Source organism: Malaclemys terrapin, chromosome 21, assembly GCF_027887155.1.
Source record: "Malaclemys terrapin pileata isolate rMalTer1 chromosome 21, rMalTer1.hap1, whole genome shotgun sequence".
Lineage (NCBI taxonomy): Eukaryota > Metazoa > Chordata > Testudines > Emydidae > Malaclemys > Malaclemys terrapin.
In genome coordinates this window covers 2,178,175-2,198,149 of record NC_071525.1, presented here as the reverse complement: position 1 = coordinate 2,198,149, position 19,975 = coordinate 2,178,175, and the positions used below count along the sequence as shown (strand labels likewise).

General features: G+C 42.0%; 4 protein-coding genes across 4 annotated transcripts; 3 read left to right on the top strand and 1 right to left on the bottom strand.

Annotated features, from left to right (window-relative positions):
* Positions 1 to 1,050: 1,050 nt before the first annotated feature.
* On the top strand, positions 1,051 to 1,628 carry LOC128827156 (claw keratin-like). The gene has a single exon (XM_054010922.1). It carries the CDS (start codon positions 1,060 to 1,062, stop codon positions 1,558 to 1,560), a length of 501 nt encoding a protein of 166 aa, XP_053866897.1. The 5' UTR covers positions 1,051 to 1,059; the 3' UTR covers positions 1,561 to 1,628.
* Positions 1,629 to 4,812: 3,184 nt separating this feature from the next.
* On the top strand, positions 4,813 to 6,907 carry LOC128827149 (claw keratin-like). The gene is made up of 2 exons (XM_054010911.1): positions 4,813 to 4,827; positions 5,884 to 6,907. The coding sequence occupies exon 2, from the start codon at positions 5,905 to 5,907 to the stop codon at positions 6,415 to 6,417; it is 513 nt and encodes a 170-aa protein (XP_053866886.1). The 5' UTR covers positions 4,813 to 4,827; positions 5,884 to 5,904; the 3' UTR covers positions 6,418 to 6,907.
* A 6,832-nt stretch (positions 6,908 to 13,739) lies between these two features.
* On the top strand, positions 13,740 to 15,764 carry LOC128827148 (claw keratin-like). The gene is made up of 2 exons (XM_054010909.1): positions 13,740 to 13,760; positions 14,791 to 15,764. The coding sequence occupies exon 2, from the start codon at positions 14,812 to 14,814 to the stop codon at positions 15,328 to 15,330; it is 519 nt and encodes a 172-aa protein (XP_053866884.1). The 5' UTR covers positions 13,740 to 13,760; positions 14,791 to 14,811; the 3' UTR covers positions 15,331 to 15,764.
* Positions 15,765 to 18,993: 3,229 nt separating this feature from the next.
* Positions 18,994 to 19,975, bottom strand: LOC128827264 (claw keratin-like). The gene has a single exon (XM_054011115.1). It carries the CDS (start codon positions 19,957 to 19,959, stop codon positions 19,429 to 19,431), a length of 531 nt encoding a protein of 176 aa, XP_053867090.1. The 5' UTR covers positions 19,960 to 19,975; the 3' UTR covers positions 18,994 to 19,428.

The window sequence follows — 19,975 nt, the reverse complement described above, 5'->3', positions numbered from 1 at the left end:
TGAACTGGGTAAGTCCGATTCGACTCACTCTCTTTCTAACCCAAGAGCTAGCACAGTAGGGTCCATTTAAGACACAATCTTGCACATTTTCTCTGTGATTTTTAACAGGGAATAGGGTGTTCTTCCATAATTATCTTGTGTAATTTGAAGCCAAAGTTGGGGATTTTAGGAGCACCATATGCAACCAGGAAACATATTTCCTATTCACTGGATATACAATTAGGGCATTTAAATTTTTAAAGTAACATAAGAAAGTCCCTCAGCCATTTTTAGCTTGGATAGATTAGGAAGAAACTTTGCCACCTTCATCCATAAATGGGCAATTCAGGGGGTTTCTTTATTCTGAAGTAGCTGTTACTCTTAACTATTGGAGCCAGGAGAATTATTAAGGTGACAACAGGTGTGATCCAGTTTAGCAATTTCTACATTCTTATGAACAGAAATACCCATTGAAGATGCTTTTCCTCAGATGGTGAAATTTATTGTTACTCCATGAAAGCCATTTTACCAGAGTAAAAGGTCTGAGGATCTTGTCCTTAGTGATTTATTTGGAGAAAGGAAAAGTTTCTGTTCCTTCATTAGCAAGTATTGGTGACTCCCAAGGTTTAGAAAACCAAAGAGCCACACCCTGACACTGAACTCAACTGGTTTGCATGCAGAAGTTGAATCCTCAACGGAAAGGAACAGATCAGCATTATCCCAGCCACGTTCTCTTTGAGAAATGTCTCTAATGGATACAGCATACCAGGTATCCTTCAAAGAAATAATGACACTTATTCCAGGTGGTCTTTTTCAGACAGGTCATTGAGAGGGTTTCAAAGGGGACAATTGGGAGGTAAGTTTAGTGGGAGTGAATAAAAGGCATAGAAAGAGGAAATAGGAACAAAAACATAGCCACAAATATAGGGTCTAAATGCACTCCTCCTCTCTCTCTCGGGCCCCACGTAGACCTCACTACTATAGTAACTGAGGTTTGAGTCCTTTCTTCCACTGTCATTGGTACCTTTTCTTTACTCTATACCCTGTTGTGTGTTTCAGGTTTACCTCCATCACAGAAAGATGTCTTGCTCCAGCCTGTGCTATCCAGAATGCGGGGTGGCCCGACCCCGTCCAGTTTCTGGCAGCTGCAACGAGCCATGCGTTAGGCAGTGCCCTGACTCTGAAGTCATCATCAGACCATCACCGGTTGTTGTAACCATCCCAGGACCAATTCTCAGCAATTTCCCTCAGCAGAGTGAAGTGGGAGCCGTTGGAGCACCTGTGGTCGGAGCCGGCTACGGGGGCTCATTCGGTTTGGGCGGATTGTACGGCTATGGAGGCCATTACGGAGGATTGAATGGTTATGGGGGATTAGGTGGTTACGGGGGCCATTATGGTTACGGGGGATTGAGTGGTTACGGGGGATTGTGTGGTTACGGGGGCCGTTATGGTTATGGGGGATTGAGTGGTTACGGCGGCCGTTATGGTGGACTGTGTGGTTACGGAGGAGGTTACGGGGGAGCATGCGGTTCCGGGGTATCTTGCCATAGGTACCTGAGTGGAAGCTGTACACCATGTTAAACCCTGCAGGAATATCAGTGGTAAAAGAAAAGACCAGGAAATGAACAACAAGCTAGAGATTCAGACAGAGATTTCAGAAGAGCTGGGCAGGCATGGCTCCACTTGAATTCAATGCGAACTGTGTCTGCTCAGCCCCTTTATCTCATTGACCGATTGCTAATATTATGCTTATAAACTCTTTCTGCCAATGCTTTCCCAACCACGCACTTATTCTCCTAGTCACATGTGGACTCATTCTGAATTGCACTCAGGCTGTTTGCACTAACCCCGCAGTGTGAAGGAAACAGGGGCCTTAACACAGGCATCAGTTGTACTTCTTATCACTTTAATTTGTTTGTCCAACTCTGTACCTGCAGCAAAGGAAAAAGAACATCTTGCCTCAAATGCATCCCAAGGAAGCGGGTGATCGGTCCCAGACCATTTGGAAATATTTGAAATAAATCCTTTCTGCTCTGTATTATTTCTTTCTGTAACTGTGAATTGCAAATTTCATTCTCATTAAAAACTATGCTGCATCATAATATCGATTTTCTGGTTCTCCTTGTTCCTCCCTCCTTGTTTAAAAATCTTGCTGGAGGAAATTCCTCCCTGTATAGCCGGCAGCACCAGGAACTTCTAAGTTGCAACTTTCGAAGGCATGGAATGATAGGAGAATAAAGCCCTTAAAGTAGTTCAAAGCATTATTCAGGCCGTCTGCACAGGGGTGGAGTTCTTCCTTCCATTATCCGTGTAGCAAAAAGCCTTTCCCTGCTAAGACTTACACAGATTTTCAATTTAAAATGTCAATATTTCCTTCGATTTCAAAAAGACCAATCACATGGTTCGTGGAAAGTGTCTGTGTTAATCTTCGCTGGATAGCGACCCAGATTTTCAGAAGGAAAAGAAAATTGGCCATCCCTAAAGACAAATTACACTACACCAAAGTCAGGATCTTCATTGTGATATCAAGAGATTAGTACACTGACCAGTACTTCAATACAAGAATCTCATGGTTTTTTAGGAAACTGTTCCTCACTGCACTCCATAGTACCATTTACCATTTTTATACAAACCCCCCGGGTGCACCATAGCTTGATATTGCAGGAACTGCACATACCAAGACTGCATTTTCTACTATTTTCTTCAACATTTTCATGGCTCTCAGTTCCTAGAAGATGAATATTTTCTACTGATTAAAGAAAGGTATTTGCTTAATGGTTGGTATGTACGTTTGAGCAGACTAGAATTATCTGGTACCATCATTTTTCCCATTTGAATTCAATATTGATAGTTTTATTCTTGCACTGCACATTAACAAGCTTGAAATGTACACACTTGTAATTCCTTTGGACAATTATTATCCTCATGTATGAAGAAGGCTATGTTAAAAAGACGTCCCACCCTGTACCTCGTTTCACAAATCTGAAAGAAGTCATTACCATTGGGTCACTATGACTCATTATAGAAATGTGTTTCCAAGGAAAGAAAAAGTAGAAAACACAGTGCAGATGGTGACTTCATCCCAATGGGTGCTATGCGTTAAAGCAAGTTTTTGACGCTTGAATTATGTACTGTGATTTGCAGTGCTAACACTCAAGGAAAGGAGAGAAATTGACAGACTTGTAATTCCTTTGGAGAGTGTTGTCCTCAAGTATAAAGAAGACACAATGTGGATCAAACATTAGTCATTTTTTTATCGTGGATGCTTAGATCCAAGGATGCACACACTATTTAACAAGACCTGTTACTAATGTTGTCCTGTAATAGAGTCCAACAGGGATGAACCTCGAGCTTGAACTGTGGTAGGGAGGATCAGAACTGTTGGGTTCAAAGCACTTCGTAAACAATCATTGGTGTTTCACACTTAAAAAGGGTTGTATTCTTAGAAGATTAGTAAATTGTTCCTGGGATTAGAGGCCTGTGCAATGAGTAATAGAGTCACTTAAAAAAAATAGAGGCCAAGGTCTCTCGTGTCATTCCTTTAATCAGGCCACGATTCAAAGCCAAAGAATTTGGGGATATTTCATTTTCATTCCAATGAAATTTTACATTTGGTGTATTTATAGGAAAATGAAGGTGCTCTCTTGGTGTTAATCAGCACAGTTGCTTCAAATTGAAAGAAATTCAGGGTCTTAAAGTCAAAGGAAGACATTTCTGCCTTTTTCCCTGGATATAGAATGTACTGCTAGAGATATATTTTACACTTAAAACAACATTCTGGTTCTTGCAGGAATGGTTTATGCAATATAACCTATGGCTGGTCGGACTCTATGTCAAATAACAGCCAACAGCCCTTTCCTCCTTCACCCATAATCCATGATTTCCATCTCTCCTGGGCTTCTTCCAGGCCTTAGTCAGCTGCATTATCTTGCAAGACCTCAGTTTCTTGTCAGCTCAGTCATAGAGAGATGGTTTCTAACAGAGTACAAATTCAACCATTTAACTCAAAAGCTTTCTAGAAAAGAGCAGAGCTTCCTTTAACTCCCCACTATCCCTTCCATTGACCCATGAGCAAATCTGGTCTAGGCAACCCTTTGAGATAGCATTGGTGACACAAGTGGAGGTCCAATGTTAGATCAAGGTTTAATCACCCTAAGTTTAAATTCACCTCTGGGCAGAGGGCCATCACAAAGGCCCATGGTCCACTGAAGTCCCTGCTAAGACATAGTTTGAAAGTTTAAATTGGGGCTGAAGTTGTCCATAGGCATCATACTATCCCTCTGCCAAAAGGTGAATGTGAGACTTAAGGTCACGACAGGAAAGACACTGAAGGCAATGGAATGATTCTGATTGTTTTCCGAGGGAATCGGATCTCACCTGTTGGGGATGGAGCTTTTGAGAAGGCAGAAAAATGGCTCTTTGCTTCCTAGCAAGTTTATAATGAACTGTCCAATGCCCCTAACTATGACCCGCATGAACTGAAAGGACCAAAGTGGATTTCTGCTCATGACAGCCAATTGTGCTGCTGATGCAATTCTAAATCACCTTGACATGCATTCTCATTGCACCACCAAGAAAGTCATTGGAATGATACTAGGAACGCAGATTACAACACGCATGTCACTCCCTTTGAGGCTGAGATTAGCCCAATACTCCCAAACCCTGAGAAAACAGCTCCATCAAAAGGAGGATTTAACAAGGCCATTAAGATTGTTTGGTAACTAATTGGGACTTCCTGTACAAAACACAACGCAGATCCTCCAGGCAGTCCTAGAAACTGTATAAAAGCACTCACGACTCAGGGTTCTTCTAAACACTTCTCCAGACTTCAGCTCCTCGGTCAACTGGGTAAGTCCAATTTGACTCAATCTCTTTCTAACCCAAGAGATGTCACAGTAGGATCCATTTCCATTTAAGACTGAATCTTGCACGTATTCTCTGTGATTTTTATCAGGAAGGACAGTGTTGTTCCATAATTCTCTTGTGTAGCTATTCAGTAGCAAGTTGTGGTGGATCCATGATTTGAAGCCAACGGTGGGGACTTTAGGAGCACCAGATGCAATTGAGAAACATATTTCCTATTAACTGGAAATCGAAATAGGGAATTTAAATCTTTAAATTAACTTTAGAAACTTTCTTAGCCATTTTTCTCTTGGCTAGATTAGGAAGAAACTTTCCCAGTTTAGTCCCTACACAGCCAACTTAGGGGTCTTCTACTTTATTCTGAAGTAGCTCTTATTCCTTGGTATAGGAGGCAGGAGAATGATTAAACTGACAAATGGTGTGATCAGGTATAGGAATTCCAACGTTCTTATGAGCAGAAATACCCACTGAAGATTCTTCTCCTCAGATGGTGTAATTTAGGGTCGCTCCACGGAAGTCAGTGGATATGAACCCAGTTTACCAGAGCTGAGGATCTTGTCTTAGTGATTTATTGGAGAAAAGAAAAGTTTCTGTTTATTCATCAGCAAGTATTGCGGACTCCCAAGGTTTAGAAAACCAATAAGCCACACTCTGACCCTGGCCTCAATTAGTTTCTAGGCAGAGATTGAATCGTCAAAGGAAAAGAAATGATAGCAGTATCCCAGTCATGTTCTCTTTCAGAAATGTCTATAATGGACAGCGAATCCCAGGGGTCCATCAATGAAATAGTTACACTTATTCCAGGCGGTGTTTTTCAGACAAAATCATTGAGAAGGGATCAAAGGGACCCATTGGGAGGGAAGTGTAGCGTGAGTGGATAAGAGGTATAGGAAGAGGAAATAGGAACAAATACATAGCCACGAACCTGGCTCTCTCTCGGGCCCCACGGTGACCTCACTGTAATCGTAACCGAATTTTGAATCCTTTCTTTCCCTGTCATTGGTACCTTTTCTTTACTGTATTCCCTGTTGTTTGTTTCAGGTTTATCTCCATCACAGAAAGATGTCTTGCTCCAGCCTGTGCTATCCAGAATGCGGGGTGGCCCGACCCAGTCCAGTTTCTGGCAGCTGCAACGAGCCGTGCGTTAGGCAGTGTCCTGACTCTGAAGTCATCATCAGACCATCACCGGTTGTTGTAACCATTCCAGGACCAATTCTCAGCAATTTCCCTCAGCAGAGTGAAGTGGGAGCCGTTGGAGCACCTGTGGTCGGAGCGGGCTACGGGGGCTCATTCGGTTTGGGCGGATTGTACGGCTATGGAGGCCATTACGGAGGATTGTATGGTTTGGGGGGATTAGGTGGTTACGGGGGCCGTTATGGTTACGGGGGAGGTTATGGGGGTGGTTACGGGGGATTGTGTGGTTACGGGGGCCGTTATGGTTATGGGGGGTTGAGTGGTTACGGCGGCCGTTATGGTGGACTGTGTGGTTACGGAGGAGGTTACGGTTATGGGGGAGCATGCAGTTCCGGGGTATCTTGCCATAGGTACCTGAGTGGAAGCTGTACACCATGTTAAACCCGGCAGGAATATCAATGGTAAAAGAAAAGACCAGGAAATGAACAACAAGCTAGAGATTCAGAGATTTCAGAAGTGCTGGGCAGGCATGGCTCCACTTGAATTGAATGCGAACTGTGTCTGCTCAGCCCCTTTATCTCATAGAGCGATTGCTAATATTATGCTCATAAACTCTTTCTGCCAATACTTTCCCAACCACGTGCTTATTCTCCTAATCACACGTGGACTCGTTCTGAATTGCACTCAGGCTGTTTTCACTAGCCCTGCAGTGTGAAGGAAACAGGGGCCTTAAGACAGGCATCAGTTGTATTTATTATCACTTTAATTTGTTTGTACAACTCTGCACCTGCATAAAGGAAAAAGAACATCTTGCCTCAAATGCATCCCGACGAAGCGGGTGATCGGTCCCAGCCCTTTTGGAAATACTTGAAATGCATCCTTTCTGCTCTGTATTATTTCTTTCTGTAACTGCATTGCAAATTCATTCTCATTAAAAACCATGCTGCATCATAATATCGATCTTCTGGTTTTCCTTGTTCCTCCCTCCTAGTTTAAAAATCGTGCTGGAGAAAATTCATCCCTGTAGAGCAGGCAGCACCAGACACTTCTCAAGTTGCAACTTTCGAAGCCGTGGAGTGAGAGGAGAATAAAGCACTTTAACGTAAATATTTCCTTTGATTCCAAAAAAACAATCTCATGGTTCGTGGAAAGTGTCTGTGTCAGTCTTTGCTGGATAGCGACCCAGATTTTCAAAAGGAAAAGAAAATTGGCCATCCCTAAAGACAAATTACACTACACTAAAGTCATCTACATCAGTCAGGAATCTCCTTTGTGATATGAAGAGATTAGTACACTGACCAGTACTTCAGTATAAGAATCGAATGGTTTTTTAGGAAGCTGTTCCTCACTGTACTCCATAGTACCATTTTTATACAAACCCAGCGGCTGCACCATAGCTTGATATTGCAGGAACTGCACATACCAAGATTGCATTTTCTACCATGTTTTTCTTCAACATGTTCATGGCTCACAGTGCCCAGAAGATGAATATTTTCCACTGATCACATTTTTGATTTGACAACACAAAAGGAAAAATGTCTCCAGACCTTCCTGGCTCTTCACTGACATGATGTAACACTCACATAATGAGGGGAGATTTAGCCATCTGCCACCTGGTGTTATTTAAGGGCAATACAGCTCTATTCCTCAATGTCAGAATACACCTAATGACCCCTCCTTGGAATGGAAGAACACAGGCATTGCTGCAGCAAATCAGGCCTCTCTCCCACAGTGGTGAGTGCCAGAGGCTTTACAGGGAGCTGCAAGAAACCCCGTAGAACACAGGTATGGGATCACCTGCCCATAGAGGAACTTTTTCATTATCCCCCGTCAATCCGATCTACCTCCATTATTGGATGATACCCTGAAGCACAAGAGTTTATATCCTTGCCAAGCTTGTAGAAATGCAGTAAATCCATCTCAGTCGGAATTTGCTCCAGAGTATTGCAAGCACCATTCTCTCTGCATCACCGAGGCCCACTATGTTGATAATAGAGGAAGCAAATAGCCAGGCAGGCATTAGAAGAAAGACCCATCATGTGAAATATGAGAAACATTAGTCATCTTTCCAGAGGTGTTGGTTAAATGCAGCCCTTTTATTATTTCACAAAGAGTTCGATTTACTCAGCAATTCTCAAAACTAGGGCTATGCGCTAAAACCTCAATCTGCATCTTGCTGTTCATTTCCTGGTTCTTCCTTTTTCTTTGGATATGCCTACTGGGTTTACCTATGGCCCCATCACCACCCCCACAACCCTACATTCCTCCTACAACCATATGGTAACTTGTAACCATAGAATCTCTCCTAACCATATGGACCCCGATAACCATGTCATGTCCAATAACCACAGGGACCCCCCCAACCATATAAGCCTCCATAACGTTATAAGGTTCTATCACCACATACCCCCCATCACCACCTCCAATGTCAGCTGCTGCTGAAGATCCCACTACGCTTTCCTGAGGGAAAGAACTGAGAATTGGTCCTCAGAAGGTCATGACAGCGAGGGGTGGTTGGATCAACACTGTGGGCTCAGGGCACGACCTTATGCCTGTTGAAGCTGTCCACACGTGCCTTGTGGAGTGTCACTCCACGCATTTGTGAAACAAGACATCTTTCTGTAGTGGAGATAAATCTGAGACACATAGCAGGGAAGAAATAAAATTTATTTTATTTATTTATTTTAATTTTTATTTATTTATTTAAAAAATTAATTTAAGACAGTAGTTTTATGTGTGTGGACAAGTGGAATAAAAATGTTTATATTGAGCACCTAATTCAATTGAAGTCACATAGACACCTACGGAGAGAGACAGAAGGAGAGTGAAAGAAAGAAAGAAAGAAAGAAAGAAAGAAAGAAAGAAAGAAAGAAAGAAAGAAAGAAAGAAAGAACTAACCAGCTGTTTTGAATCCTTGTTACTTTCTTTGTCCGAAATAACCCTGTCTCTAAGCAGTATTTAATTTCTATCACTAATGCTTGGGATTTTCAGTCCATTAAAATTATAACACAGAACTTGGTTGGGATAGCATTAATAATGCCATTTTCCTTGTTAGGATGTAACATCTAACTAGAAATGAGTTCAGGACAGCATGAAAATGTGTTGGTTTGATGTATAAACCTCAGTGTGTCACCAACACTTGCTGATCAAGGAAGGGAAGTGTTTGGCTTTTTTAAAAAATCAAAGCAAAACACTAAACATCACTTCCTCAGCTGGTATAAATCTTAGTGATCCATTCACTGGAGCTACACTAAGTGAGACCAGATGAGGACCTGCACCTATAATCCCTTGTGCATATGAGAAGGTAGCAATTGCCATGCAGGAAGGGACTAGTGGCCCATCCAATGCAGTATCATGTCTCAATGAGTGTCGCTTACCAGCTTCTTCAGAAGACAGCAGAAGAAGAACGAATTAAGCCCCTATGGAGGAAATGTAGGGAGTTTCTTCCAAAACCCTACATGAAAAATTGGGGGTGCGAATTTTCAGAGCTACCAAAGGGATTTGAATGCCCAAGTTCCAACTGAAATCAATAGGAACTACTTTCCCAAATGCATCCCTTGCTCTTAAAATCCAACTCTTAACTTCTAAACCATGAAGAAAGCAATGCCTGCCACTCAGTAATAGGAAAAATAGTGAGAAAAACAAATCTCTTCCCATTGTTAAGAATCACAAGTGTGTATGTCTAAGATTCAGTGCTAAATTAAAAGGATCACGAACACATCATCTGAATGATTCCACAGATAGCGAGTCGAATATGACTTATTCATTTCACAGAGGAGAATAAGTTAGAGAAGCTGTTAGAAGACTTTGGAATCTTGAGTGTTTTTATCTAGTTTTGTAGACTGCCTGGGTGGACTTCAGAGGCGCTGTGCGCCTGAACACCTATTTAATTACAAAACAAACTTTGCGTAACTCCTTCAATTGATGTAGTTTTTTTCCCCCTCTGCGGTTCTGATGATTAGTTTGTTCCTAACTGCACATGGTGTGACATGCATCTTACACGCTGAAACTGTCTTTCATCTTAAAATTTTATGGGCCAGCTACATTCCTGCTTTTATTCAACTGACTTCACTGATGCTGCAATAGGATATATGGAAGCTTAAAATGGTAACTGTCCAATGTAATAGAGAAGCCATGGTGAGTATGTGGCCTATTATCGGGATTTATTTCTGACTCTGCCACATGCTCCCGATATATTCTTCACCTCTATGTGCTTGTTGACCTCCACATAAATCTGATCTAATATTGACATTGTGCTCAATGATCATAGCTTCCTCAAATCAAAGGACTTCAAAGTATATCACACTCATTAAAGTTGTCTGTGTCCACTGTGTTGCATTATTTTAATGGGAGAATATTTTTCTTGGGAGTAGATGCCTCCAAGGTGTGGATTAGACTAATTTTAGAAGTGCATGTTTAGGTTTCTGATGTCATTCCAATAGAGAGTCCATGACTACTAGCCTCTGAATTTGGGGCTCTTTGATTTTCATTCAAAAAAGCTTTTCATTTCCCTTTCTTTAAGAAACATTCCTTTGTAAACCTCAAGGGGCAGATGCTGAGCCCGGGTACATTAGCACAATTCCACACACGTCAATTGAGGGAAGGCATTGACACAGCTGAGGTAAGAAGAAATGGCATTGGGGGGTATTTCGTACTTTACAAAACATTCTAATTACGGCGGAAAAGCTTTCTGCAGAATGCCCCAGGTTGGTCAAACTTGGAATTAATCCAATCTCCTCTCACAGAAAGTTGACCACTGAAGAAGTACTCCTCAACTCTGTCTGTTTTGTGCTTCTTCCTATGCTTTACAAGCTGAATTCTCTTACAGGACTCAATTCCCTTGGCTGCTCATGAACGGAGATGCAGTAGCTGATGTTTCCCATTGACTTCACTGTACAATGGAAGTTGCGGTTGCGGTTGAAAGTGCCGAGTATGCTCAGACAGATGCACTCCACACAAGATTCTCTCTGAACTAAGCTAGATAAAGTGCCTTTCTTCAGTTTGAAGCTGTGCTGGTACACACTGGCTCAACGTCCACCCTTCAACTGTAAAGTAGATGTAAAAGGGAAATGCAAAAGTACCTTGAAGGAAAATCAAAGAGCCCCAATTTCAGAGGCTGCGAATTGCAAACTGAATACTGGAAGTAAATATTATTACTACTATAATAATACATGTCTTTGGCAGTATAAAACTGGATGAGTGGTTATAAAGTGCTTTGAAATGCTTAGATCAAAGAAAGCCTCAGACAATCCATTTTGAAAGTTATTATTATATTATTTTCCATAGAGGTGAATGAAGGTCAGACAGGGAGTGATTGGCAGAGTCGGAAAAAACACACCATAGTTGGAAGTATTCATGTCAAAAATTAACTCCATCTCTTGAACCCCACTGGACACTTACCGTTCAGTGCTTCCAACTATGTCACTCATCTGAGAGGAACTCTTAGAGAGGCTCATTCTGGAATTTTTCTTATTTTGTTCTGATGATTTTTGGGGAAATTTTTTGGTGAAACATCTTTTGATCTAAATGTGAACCATAATCAACAATCAAGGGTTTTGCACTCCACTATAACGCCCTTTATTTGAAGGTGTTGGTTCAGTGGAGGGTATTTACATTTGAGCAGGTTTAAATTATCTGGCACCAAATTGAATTGAATTGAATTATCTGGTACTACATTTGAATTCAATATGAAGAGTTTTATTCCTGTACAACACATGAACAAGCTTGAAATGTACACACTTGTAATTTCTTTGGACAATCATTATCCTCATGTATAAAGAAGGCTATGTTAAAGAGACGACTTACCCTGTACCTCATTTCACAAATCTGAAAGAATTCATTACCATTGGGTCACTATGACCCATGAGAGAGATGTGTTTCCAAGGACAGAAAAAGTAGCACACACGCTGCAGTTGGCGACTTCGTCCCAATGGGTGACATGCCTTAAAGTAAGTTTTTGAAGCTTGAATTATATACTGGGATTTACAATGTTATCATACGCATGGAAAAGAAATTAACAGACTTGTAATTCTTTTGCAGAAGTATTGTAATAATGTATAAAGTAGATACAGGTAAAGTGGACCAAAATTAGCCAGGTTTTTTATCGTTGATGCTTAGATCCAAGGGTGCACACATTTTTTAACAAGACATATTGCAAACCTTATCTTCTAAAAGAGTGTAGCAGGGATGAAGCACGTGCTTAGCCTGTGGTGGGAGGAGTCAGAAGTATTGGGTTGTATTTCTGTTTCTGCAGCTCACACCCGTGCAACCTTCACCTCAATGTGCTTCTTTTTTTATACCTATAAAACTGGGGTAGTAAGGATGTTAAGACTGGAAATTGTTCAGCGTTCTTAGAACTCAAGATATCAAAGCACCTAAGAACACTCATTGATGTTTCATAAATGCGATTGTATTTTTAGAATATTATTAAATCATTTTGGGATTAGATGCCTGCATTGACTAATAGAATCACGTAAAAAAATAGAGGACAAGATCTCTCATCTCATTCTTTTAATAAGGACATGATTTAAAGCTACAGCATATGGGGATGTTTCATTTTCATTCTAATGTAATTTTGCATTTGCTATTTTTAAATTATTTTTATAGGAAAAGGAAGGTGCTCTCTTGATGTAAATCAGCACAATTGCTTCATCTTCAAAGCGATTCAGGGCCTGAAAATCAAAGGAAGATATTTCTGCCTTCTTCCCGGATACAGAAGGCACTCCTGGAGATACAGTTTACACTTAAAACAACATTCCAGTTCTTGCAGGATTGTTTTCTGCAACATGGCCTATAGCTGGTCAGATTTTATGTCATATCTCATCCCACAGCACTCTCCTCCTTTACTAAGACTCCATGATTTCAACCTCTCCTGGGCTTCTTCCAGGCTTCGTCAGCTGCATTATCTTGCAAGACCTCAGTTTCTTGTCAGCTCAGTCACAGAGAGACGGTTTCTGACGGAGTACAAGTTTCACAGCTTAACTCAAAACCTTTCTGTAGAAGAGCACTGCTTCCTTTCACTCCCTACCGTCCCTTCCCTTGACGCATAAGTAAATCAACTCTAGGCATCCCTCTGAGACAGCATTGGTGACACAAGTGGAGGTCCAATGCTAGGTCAGATTTGAATAACTGTAGAGTGAAATTCACTCCCAGGCAGAGGGTCATCACAAAGGCTCATACTATACTTAAGTCCTTGCTAAGATGTAGTTTGAAAGTTTAAAGTAGAACTAAAGTTTTCCATAGATATTGTTCTATCCCCCTGCCAAAGGGTGAATTGAGACTCAAGGCCATGGAATATTTCCGATTGATTACAAAGGGAATTGGATCTGAGATGGGGATGGAGGTCGTGAGAATGCAGAAAAATAGCTCTCTGCTTCCTAGCAAGATTATAATTAAATGTCCAGTGCCCCTAACAATGACCTATATGAACTGAAAGGACCAAAGGGGATATCTGCTCATGACAGCCAGTTGTGCTACTGGTGCAGCCCTGAATCACCTTGACATGCATTCTCATTCCACCACCAAGAAAGTCAGTGGAATGACACAACGAATGCAGACTGCAACATGCATTGTTAGGATTATCCCAATAATCCCAAACCCTGAGAAAACAGCATGTTCAAAAGGAGGATTTACCGAGGCAATCAAGTTTGTTTGGTAGCTAATTGGGAACTCCTGTAAGAGACGCATCACAAATCCTCCAGGCAGTCCTAGAAACTGTATAAAAGCATTCACGGCTCAGATCTCTTCTAAAGGCTTCTTTGGACTTCATCCCCTCGGTGAACTGGGTAAGTCCGATTCGACTCACTCTCTTTCTAACCCAAGAGCTGTCACAGTAGGGTCCATTTAAGACACAATCTTGCACATTTTCTCTGTGATTTTTAACAGGGAATAGGGTGTTCTTCCATAATTATCTTGTGTAATTTGAAGCCAAAGTTGGGGATTTTAGGAGCACCATATGCAACCAGGAAACATATTTCCTATTCACTGGATATACAATTAGGGCATTTAAATCTTTAAAGTAACATAAGAAAGTCCCTCAGCCATTTTTAGCTTGGATAGATTAGGAAGAAACTTTGCCACCTTCATCCATAAATGGGCAATTCAGGGGGTTTCTTTATTCTGAAGTAGCTGTTACTCTTAACTATTGGAGCCAGGAGAATTATTAAGGTGACAACTGGTGTGATCCAGTTTAGCAATTTCTACATTCTTATGAACAGAAATACCCATTGAAGATGCTTTTCCTCAGATGGTGTAATTTATTGTTACTCCATGAAAGCCATTTTACCAGAGTAAAAGGTCTGAGGATCTTGTCCTTAGTGATTTATTTGGAGAAAGGAAAAGTTTCTGTTCCTTCATTAGCAAGTATTGGTGACTCCCAAGGTTTAGAAAACCAAAGAGCCACACTCTGACACTGAACTCAACGGGTTTGCATGCAGAAGTTGAATCCTCAACGGAAAGGAACAGATCAGCATTATCCCAGCCACATTCTCCTTGAGAAATGTCTCTAATGGATACAGCATACCAGGTATCCTTCAAAGAAATAATGACACTTATTCCAGGTGGTGTTTTTCAGACAGGTCATTGAGAGAGTTTCAAAGGGGACAATTGGGAGGTAAGTTTAGTGGGAGTGGATAAAAGGCATAGAAAAATGAAATAGGAACAAAAACATAGCCACAAATATAGGGTCTAAGTGCACTCCTCCTCTCTCTCTCGGGCCCCACGTAGACCTCACTACTATAGTAACTGAGGTTTGAGTCCTTTCTTCCACAGTCATTGGAACCTTTTCTTTACTCTATTCCCTGTTGTGTCTTTCAGGTTTATCTCCATCACAGAAAGATGTCTTGCTCCAGCCTGTGCTATCCAGAATGCGGGGTGGCCCGACCCAGTCCAGTTTCTGGCAGCTGCAACGAGCCGTGCGTTAGGCAGTGCCCTGACTCTGAAGTCATCATCAGACCATCACCGGTTGTTGTAACCATCCCAGGACCAATTCTCAGCAATTTCCCTCAGCAGAGTGAAGTGGGAGCCGTTGGAGCACCTGTGGTCGGAGCCGGCTACGGGGGCTCATTCGGTTTGGGGGGATTGTACGGCTATGGAGGCCATTACGGAGGATTGAATGGTTATGGGGGATTAGGTGGTTATGGGGGCCATTATGGTTACGGGGGATTGAGTGGTTACGGGGGATTGTGTGGTTACGGGGGCCGTTATGGTTATGGGGGATTGAGTGGTTACGGCGGCCGTTATGGTGGACTGTGTGGTTACGGAGGAGGTTATGGGGGAGGTTACGGTTATGGGGGAGCATGCGGTTCCGGGGTATCTTGCCATAGGTACCTGAGTGGAAGCTGTACACCATGTTAAACCCTGCAGGAATATCAGTGGTAAAAGAAAAGACCAGGAAATGAACAACAATCTAGAGATTGAGACAGAGATTTCAGAAGTGCTGGGCAGGCATGGCTCCACTTGAATTCAATGCGAACTGTGTCTGCTCAGCCCCATTATCTCATTGACCGATTGCTAATATTATGCTTATAAACTCTTTCTGCCAATGCTTTCCCAACCACGTGCTTATTCTCCTAGTCACACGTGGACTCATTCTGAATTGCACTCAGGCTGTTTGCACTAACCCCGCAGTGTGAAGGAAACAGGGGCCTTAACACAGGCATCAGTTGTACTTCTATCACTTTAATTTGTTTGTCCAACTCTGTACCTGCAGCAAAGGAAAAAGAACATCTTGCCTCAAATGCATCCCAAGGAAGCGGGTGATCGGTCCCAGACCTTTTGGAAATACTTGAAATAAATACTTTCTGCTCTGTATTATTTCTTTCTGTAACTGTGAATTGCAAATTTCATTCTCATTAAAAACTATGCTGCATTATAATATCGATCTTCTGGTTCTCCTTGTTCCTCCCTCCTTGTTTAAAAATGGTGCTGGAGGAAATTCCTCCCTGTATAGCCGGCAGCACCAGGAACTTCTAAGTTGCAACTTTTGAAGGCATGGAGTGATAGGAGAATAAAGCCCTTAAAGTGGTTCAAAGCATTATTCAGGCCGTCTGCACAGGGGTGGAGTTCTTCCTTGCATTATCCGTGTAGCAAAAAGCCTTTTCCTGCTAAGACTTACACAGATTTCCAATTTAAAATGTCAATATTTCCTTCGATTTCAAATAGACCAATCACATGGTTCATGGACAGTGTCTGTCTGTCCAAATTTTCAGAAGGAAAGGAAAATTGGCCATCCCTAAAGACAGTTTGGAAAAGAGAAGACTGAGAGGGGACATGATAGCAGTTTTCAGGTATCTAAAAGGGTGTCATAAGGAGGAGGGAGAGAACTTGTTCACCTTAGCCTCTAAGGATAGAACCAGAAACAATGGGTTTAAACTGCAGCAAGGGAGGTCTAGGTTGGACATTAGGAAAAAGTTCCTAACTGTCAGGGTGGTTAAACACTGGAACAAATTGCCTAGGGAGGTTGTGGAATCTCCGTCTCTGGAGATATTTAAGAGTAGGTTAGATAAATGTCTATCAGGGATGGTCTAGACAGTATTTGGTCTTGCCATGCGGGCAGGGGACTGGACTCGATGACCTCTCGAGGTCCCTTCCAGTCCTATAATCTATGAATCTATGAAATTACAATACACCAAAGTCAGGAACTTCATTGTGATATCAAGAGATTAGTACACTGACCAGTACCTCAATACAAGAATCTCATGGTTTTTTAGGAAACTGTTCCTCACTGCACTCCATAGTACCATTTACCATTTTTATACAAACCCCCCGAGTGCACCATAGCTTGATATTGCAGGAACTGCACATACCAAGACTGCATTTTCTACTATTTTCTTCAACATTTTCATGGCTCTCAGTTCCTAGAAGATGAATATTTTCTACTGATTAAAGAAAGGTATTTGCTTAGTGGTTGGTATGTACGTTTGAGCAGACTAGAATTATCTGGTACCATCATTTTTCCCATTTGAATTCAATATTGATCGTTTTATTCTTGCACTGCGCATTAACAAGCTTGAAATGTACACACTTGTAATTCCTTTGGACAATTATTATCCTCATGTATGAAGAAGGCTATGTTAAAGAGATGTCCCACCCTGTACCTCGTTTCACAAATCTGAAAGAAGTCATTACCATTGGGTCACTATGACTCATTATAGAAATGTGTTTCCAAGGAAAGAAAAAGTAGAAAACACAGTGCAGATGGTGACTTCATCCCAATGGGTGCTATGCGTTAAAGCAAGATTTTGATGCTTGAATTATGTACTGTGATTTGCAGTGCTAACACTCAAGGAAAAGAGAGAAATTGACAGACTTGTAATTCCTTTGGAGAGTGTTGTCCTCAAGTATAAAGAATAAACAATTAAAGTGGATCAAACGTTAGTCATTTTTTTATCGTGGATTCTTAGATCTAAGGATGCACACACTATTTCACAAGACCTGTTACTAATGTTGTCTTGTAATAGAGTCTAACAGGGATGAACCTCGAGCTTGAACTGTGGTAGGGGGAATCAGAACTATTGGGTTGTACTTTTGTTTCTGCACCTGACACCCGTGTGACCTTCATCTCCATGTGCCTATTGTTCTATGCTGATAAAACAAGGAAAGTAAGCATGTTAAGGCTGGAAGTTCTTCAGCATTCTCAGAACTCAAGATTTCAAAGCACCTCGTAAACATTCATTGGTGTTTCACACATAAAAAAGTTTGTATTCTTAGAAGATTAATAAATTGTTCCTTTAATCAGGTCATGCTTCAAGGCCAAAGACTTTGGGGATATTTCATTTTCATTCTAATGTAATTTTACATTTGGTGTATTTATAGGAAAATGAAGGTGCTCTCTTGGTGTTAATCAGCACAGTTGCTTCAAATTGAAAGAAGTTCAGGGTCTTACAGTCCTTAAAGTCAAAGGAAGACATTTCTGCCTCAGTTTCTTGTCAGCTCAGTCATAGAGAGATGGTTTCTAACAGAGTACAAATTCAACCATTTAACTCAAACATTTTGTAGAAAAGAACAGTACTTCCTTTAACTCCCCACTATCCCTTCCATTGACCCATGAGCAAATCTGGTCTAGGCAACCCTTTGAGATAGCATTGGTGACACAAGTGGAGGTCCAATGTTAGATCAAGTTTTAATCACCCTAATGTGAAATTCACCTCTGGGCAGAGGGCCATCACAAAGGCCCAGGCTCCACTGAAGTCCCTGCTAAGACATAGTTTGAAAGTTTAAAGTGGGGCGAAAGTTGTCCATAGGCATCGTACTATCCCTCTGCCAAAAGGTGAATCTGAGACTTAAGGTCACGAAAGGAAAGACACTGAAGGCAAGGGAATGATTCTGATTGTTTTACGAGGTAATTGGATCTCACCCGTTGGGGATGGAGTTTTTGAGAAGGCAGAAAAATGGCTCTTTGCTTCCTAGCAAGTTTATAATGAGCTGTCCAATGCCCCTAACTATGACCCGCATGAACTGAAAGGACCAAAGTGGATTTCTGCTCATGACAGCCAATTGTGCTCCTGATGCAATTCTGAATCACCTCGACATGCATTCTCATTGCACCACCAAGAAAGTCATTGAAATGATACTAGGAATGCAGATTGCAACGTGCATGTCACTCCATTTGAGGCTGAGAAGGCATGTAGTCCTACCACGAACCATGTGATTGGTCCTTTTGAAATCAAAAGAAATATTTACATTCTTAAAGTGAAAATCTGTGTAAGTCTTAGCAGGAAAAGACTTTTTTGCTAAACAGATAGTCCAACCCCGTGCAGAGGGCCTGAATAATGCAATGAACCATTTTATGGGCTTTATTATCCTATCACTCCATGCGTTCAAAAGTTGCAGCTTGAGAGGTGTCTGGTACTGCCGGCTCTACAGGGATGAATTTTCTCCAGCACGATTTTTAAACTATGAGTGAGGAACAAGGAAAACCAGATGACTGATATTATGCTGCAGCATAGTTTTTAATATGAATGAAATTTGCAATACACAGTTACAGAAAAAAATAATACAGAGCAGAAAGGATGCATTTCAAGTATTTCCAAAAGGGCTCGGACCGATCACCCGCTTCCTTGGGATGCATTTGAGGCAAGATGTTCTTTTCCCTTTGTTGCAGATGCAGAGTTGGACAAACAAATTAAAGTGATAATAAAGACAACTGATGCCTGTGTTAAGGCCCCTGTTTCCTTCACACTGCGGGGTTAGTGCAAACAGCCTGAGTGTAATTCAGAATGAGTCCACACGAGACTAAGAGAATAAGCGCGTGGTTGGGAAAGCATTGGCAGAAAGTGTTTACAGGCATAATATTAGCAATCGGTCTATGATCGAAAGGGGCTGAGCAGACACAGTTCGCATTGAATTCAAGTGGAGCCATGCCTGCCCAGCACTTCTGAAATCTCTGTCTGAATCTCTAGCTTGTTGTTCATTTCCTGGTCTTTTCTTTTACCACTGATATTCCTGCAGGGTTTAACATGGTGTACAGCTTCCACTCAGGTACCTATGGCAAGATACCCCAGAACCGCATGCTCCCCCATAACCGTAACCTCCCCCGTAACCTCCCCCGTAACCGCACAGTCCACCGTAACTACTCAATCCCCCGTAACCATAACGGCCCCCGTAACCACACAATCCCCCGTAACCACCCCCGTAACCACACAATCCCCCATAACCTCCCCCGTAACCATAACGGCCCCCGTAACCACCTAATCCCCCATAACCATACAATCCCCCGTAATGGCCTCCATAGCCGTACAATCCCCCCAAACCAAATGAGCCCCCGTAGCCGGCTCCGACCACAGGTGCTCCAACGGCTCCCACTTCACTCTGCTGAGGGAAATTGCTGAGAATTGGTCCTGGGATGGTTACAACAACCGGTGATGGTCTGATGATGACTTCAGAGTCAGGGCACTGCCTAACGCACGGCTCGTTGCAGCTGCCAGAAACTGGACTGGGACGGGCCACCCCGCATTCTGGATAGGACAGGCTGGAACAAGACATCTTTCTGTGATGGAGG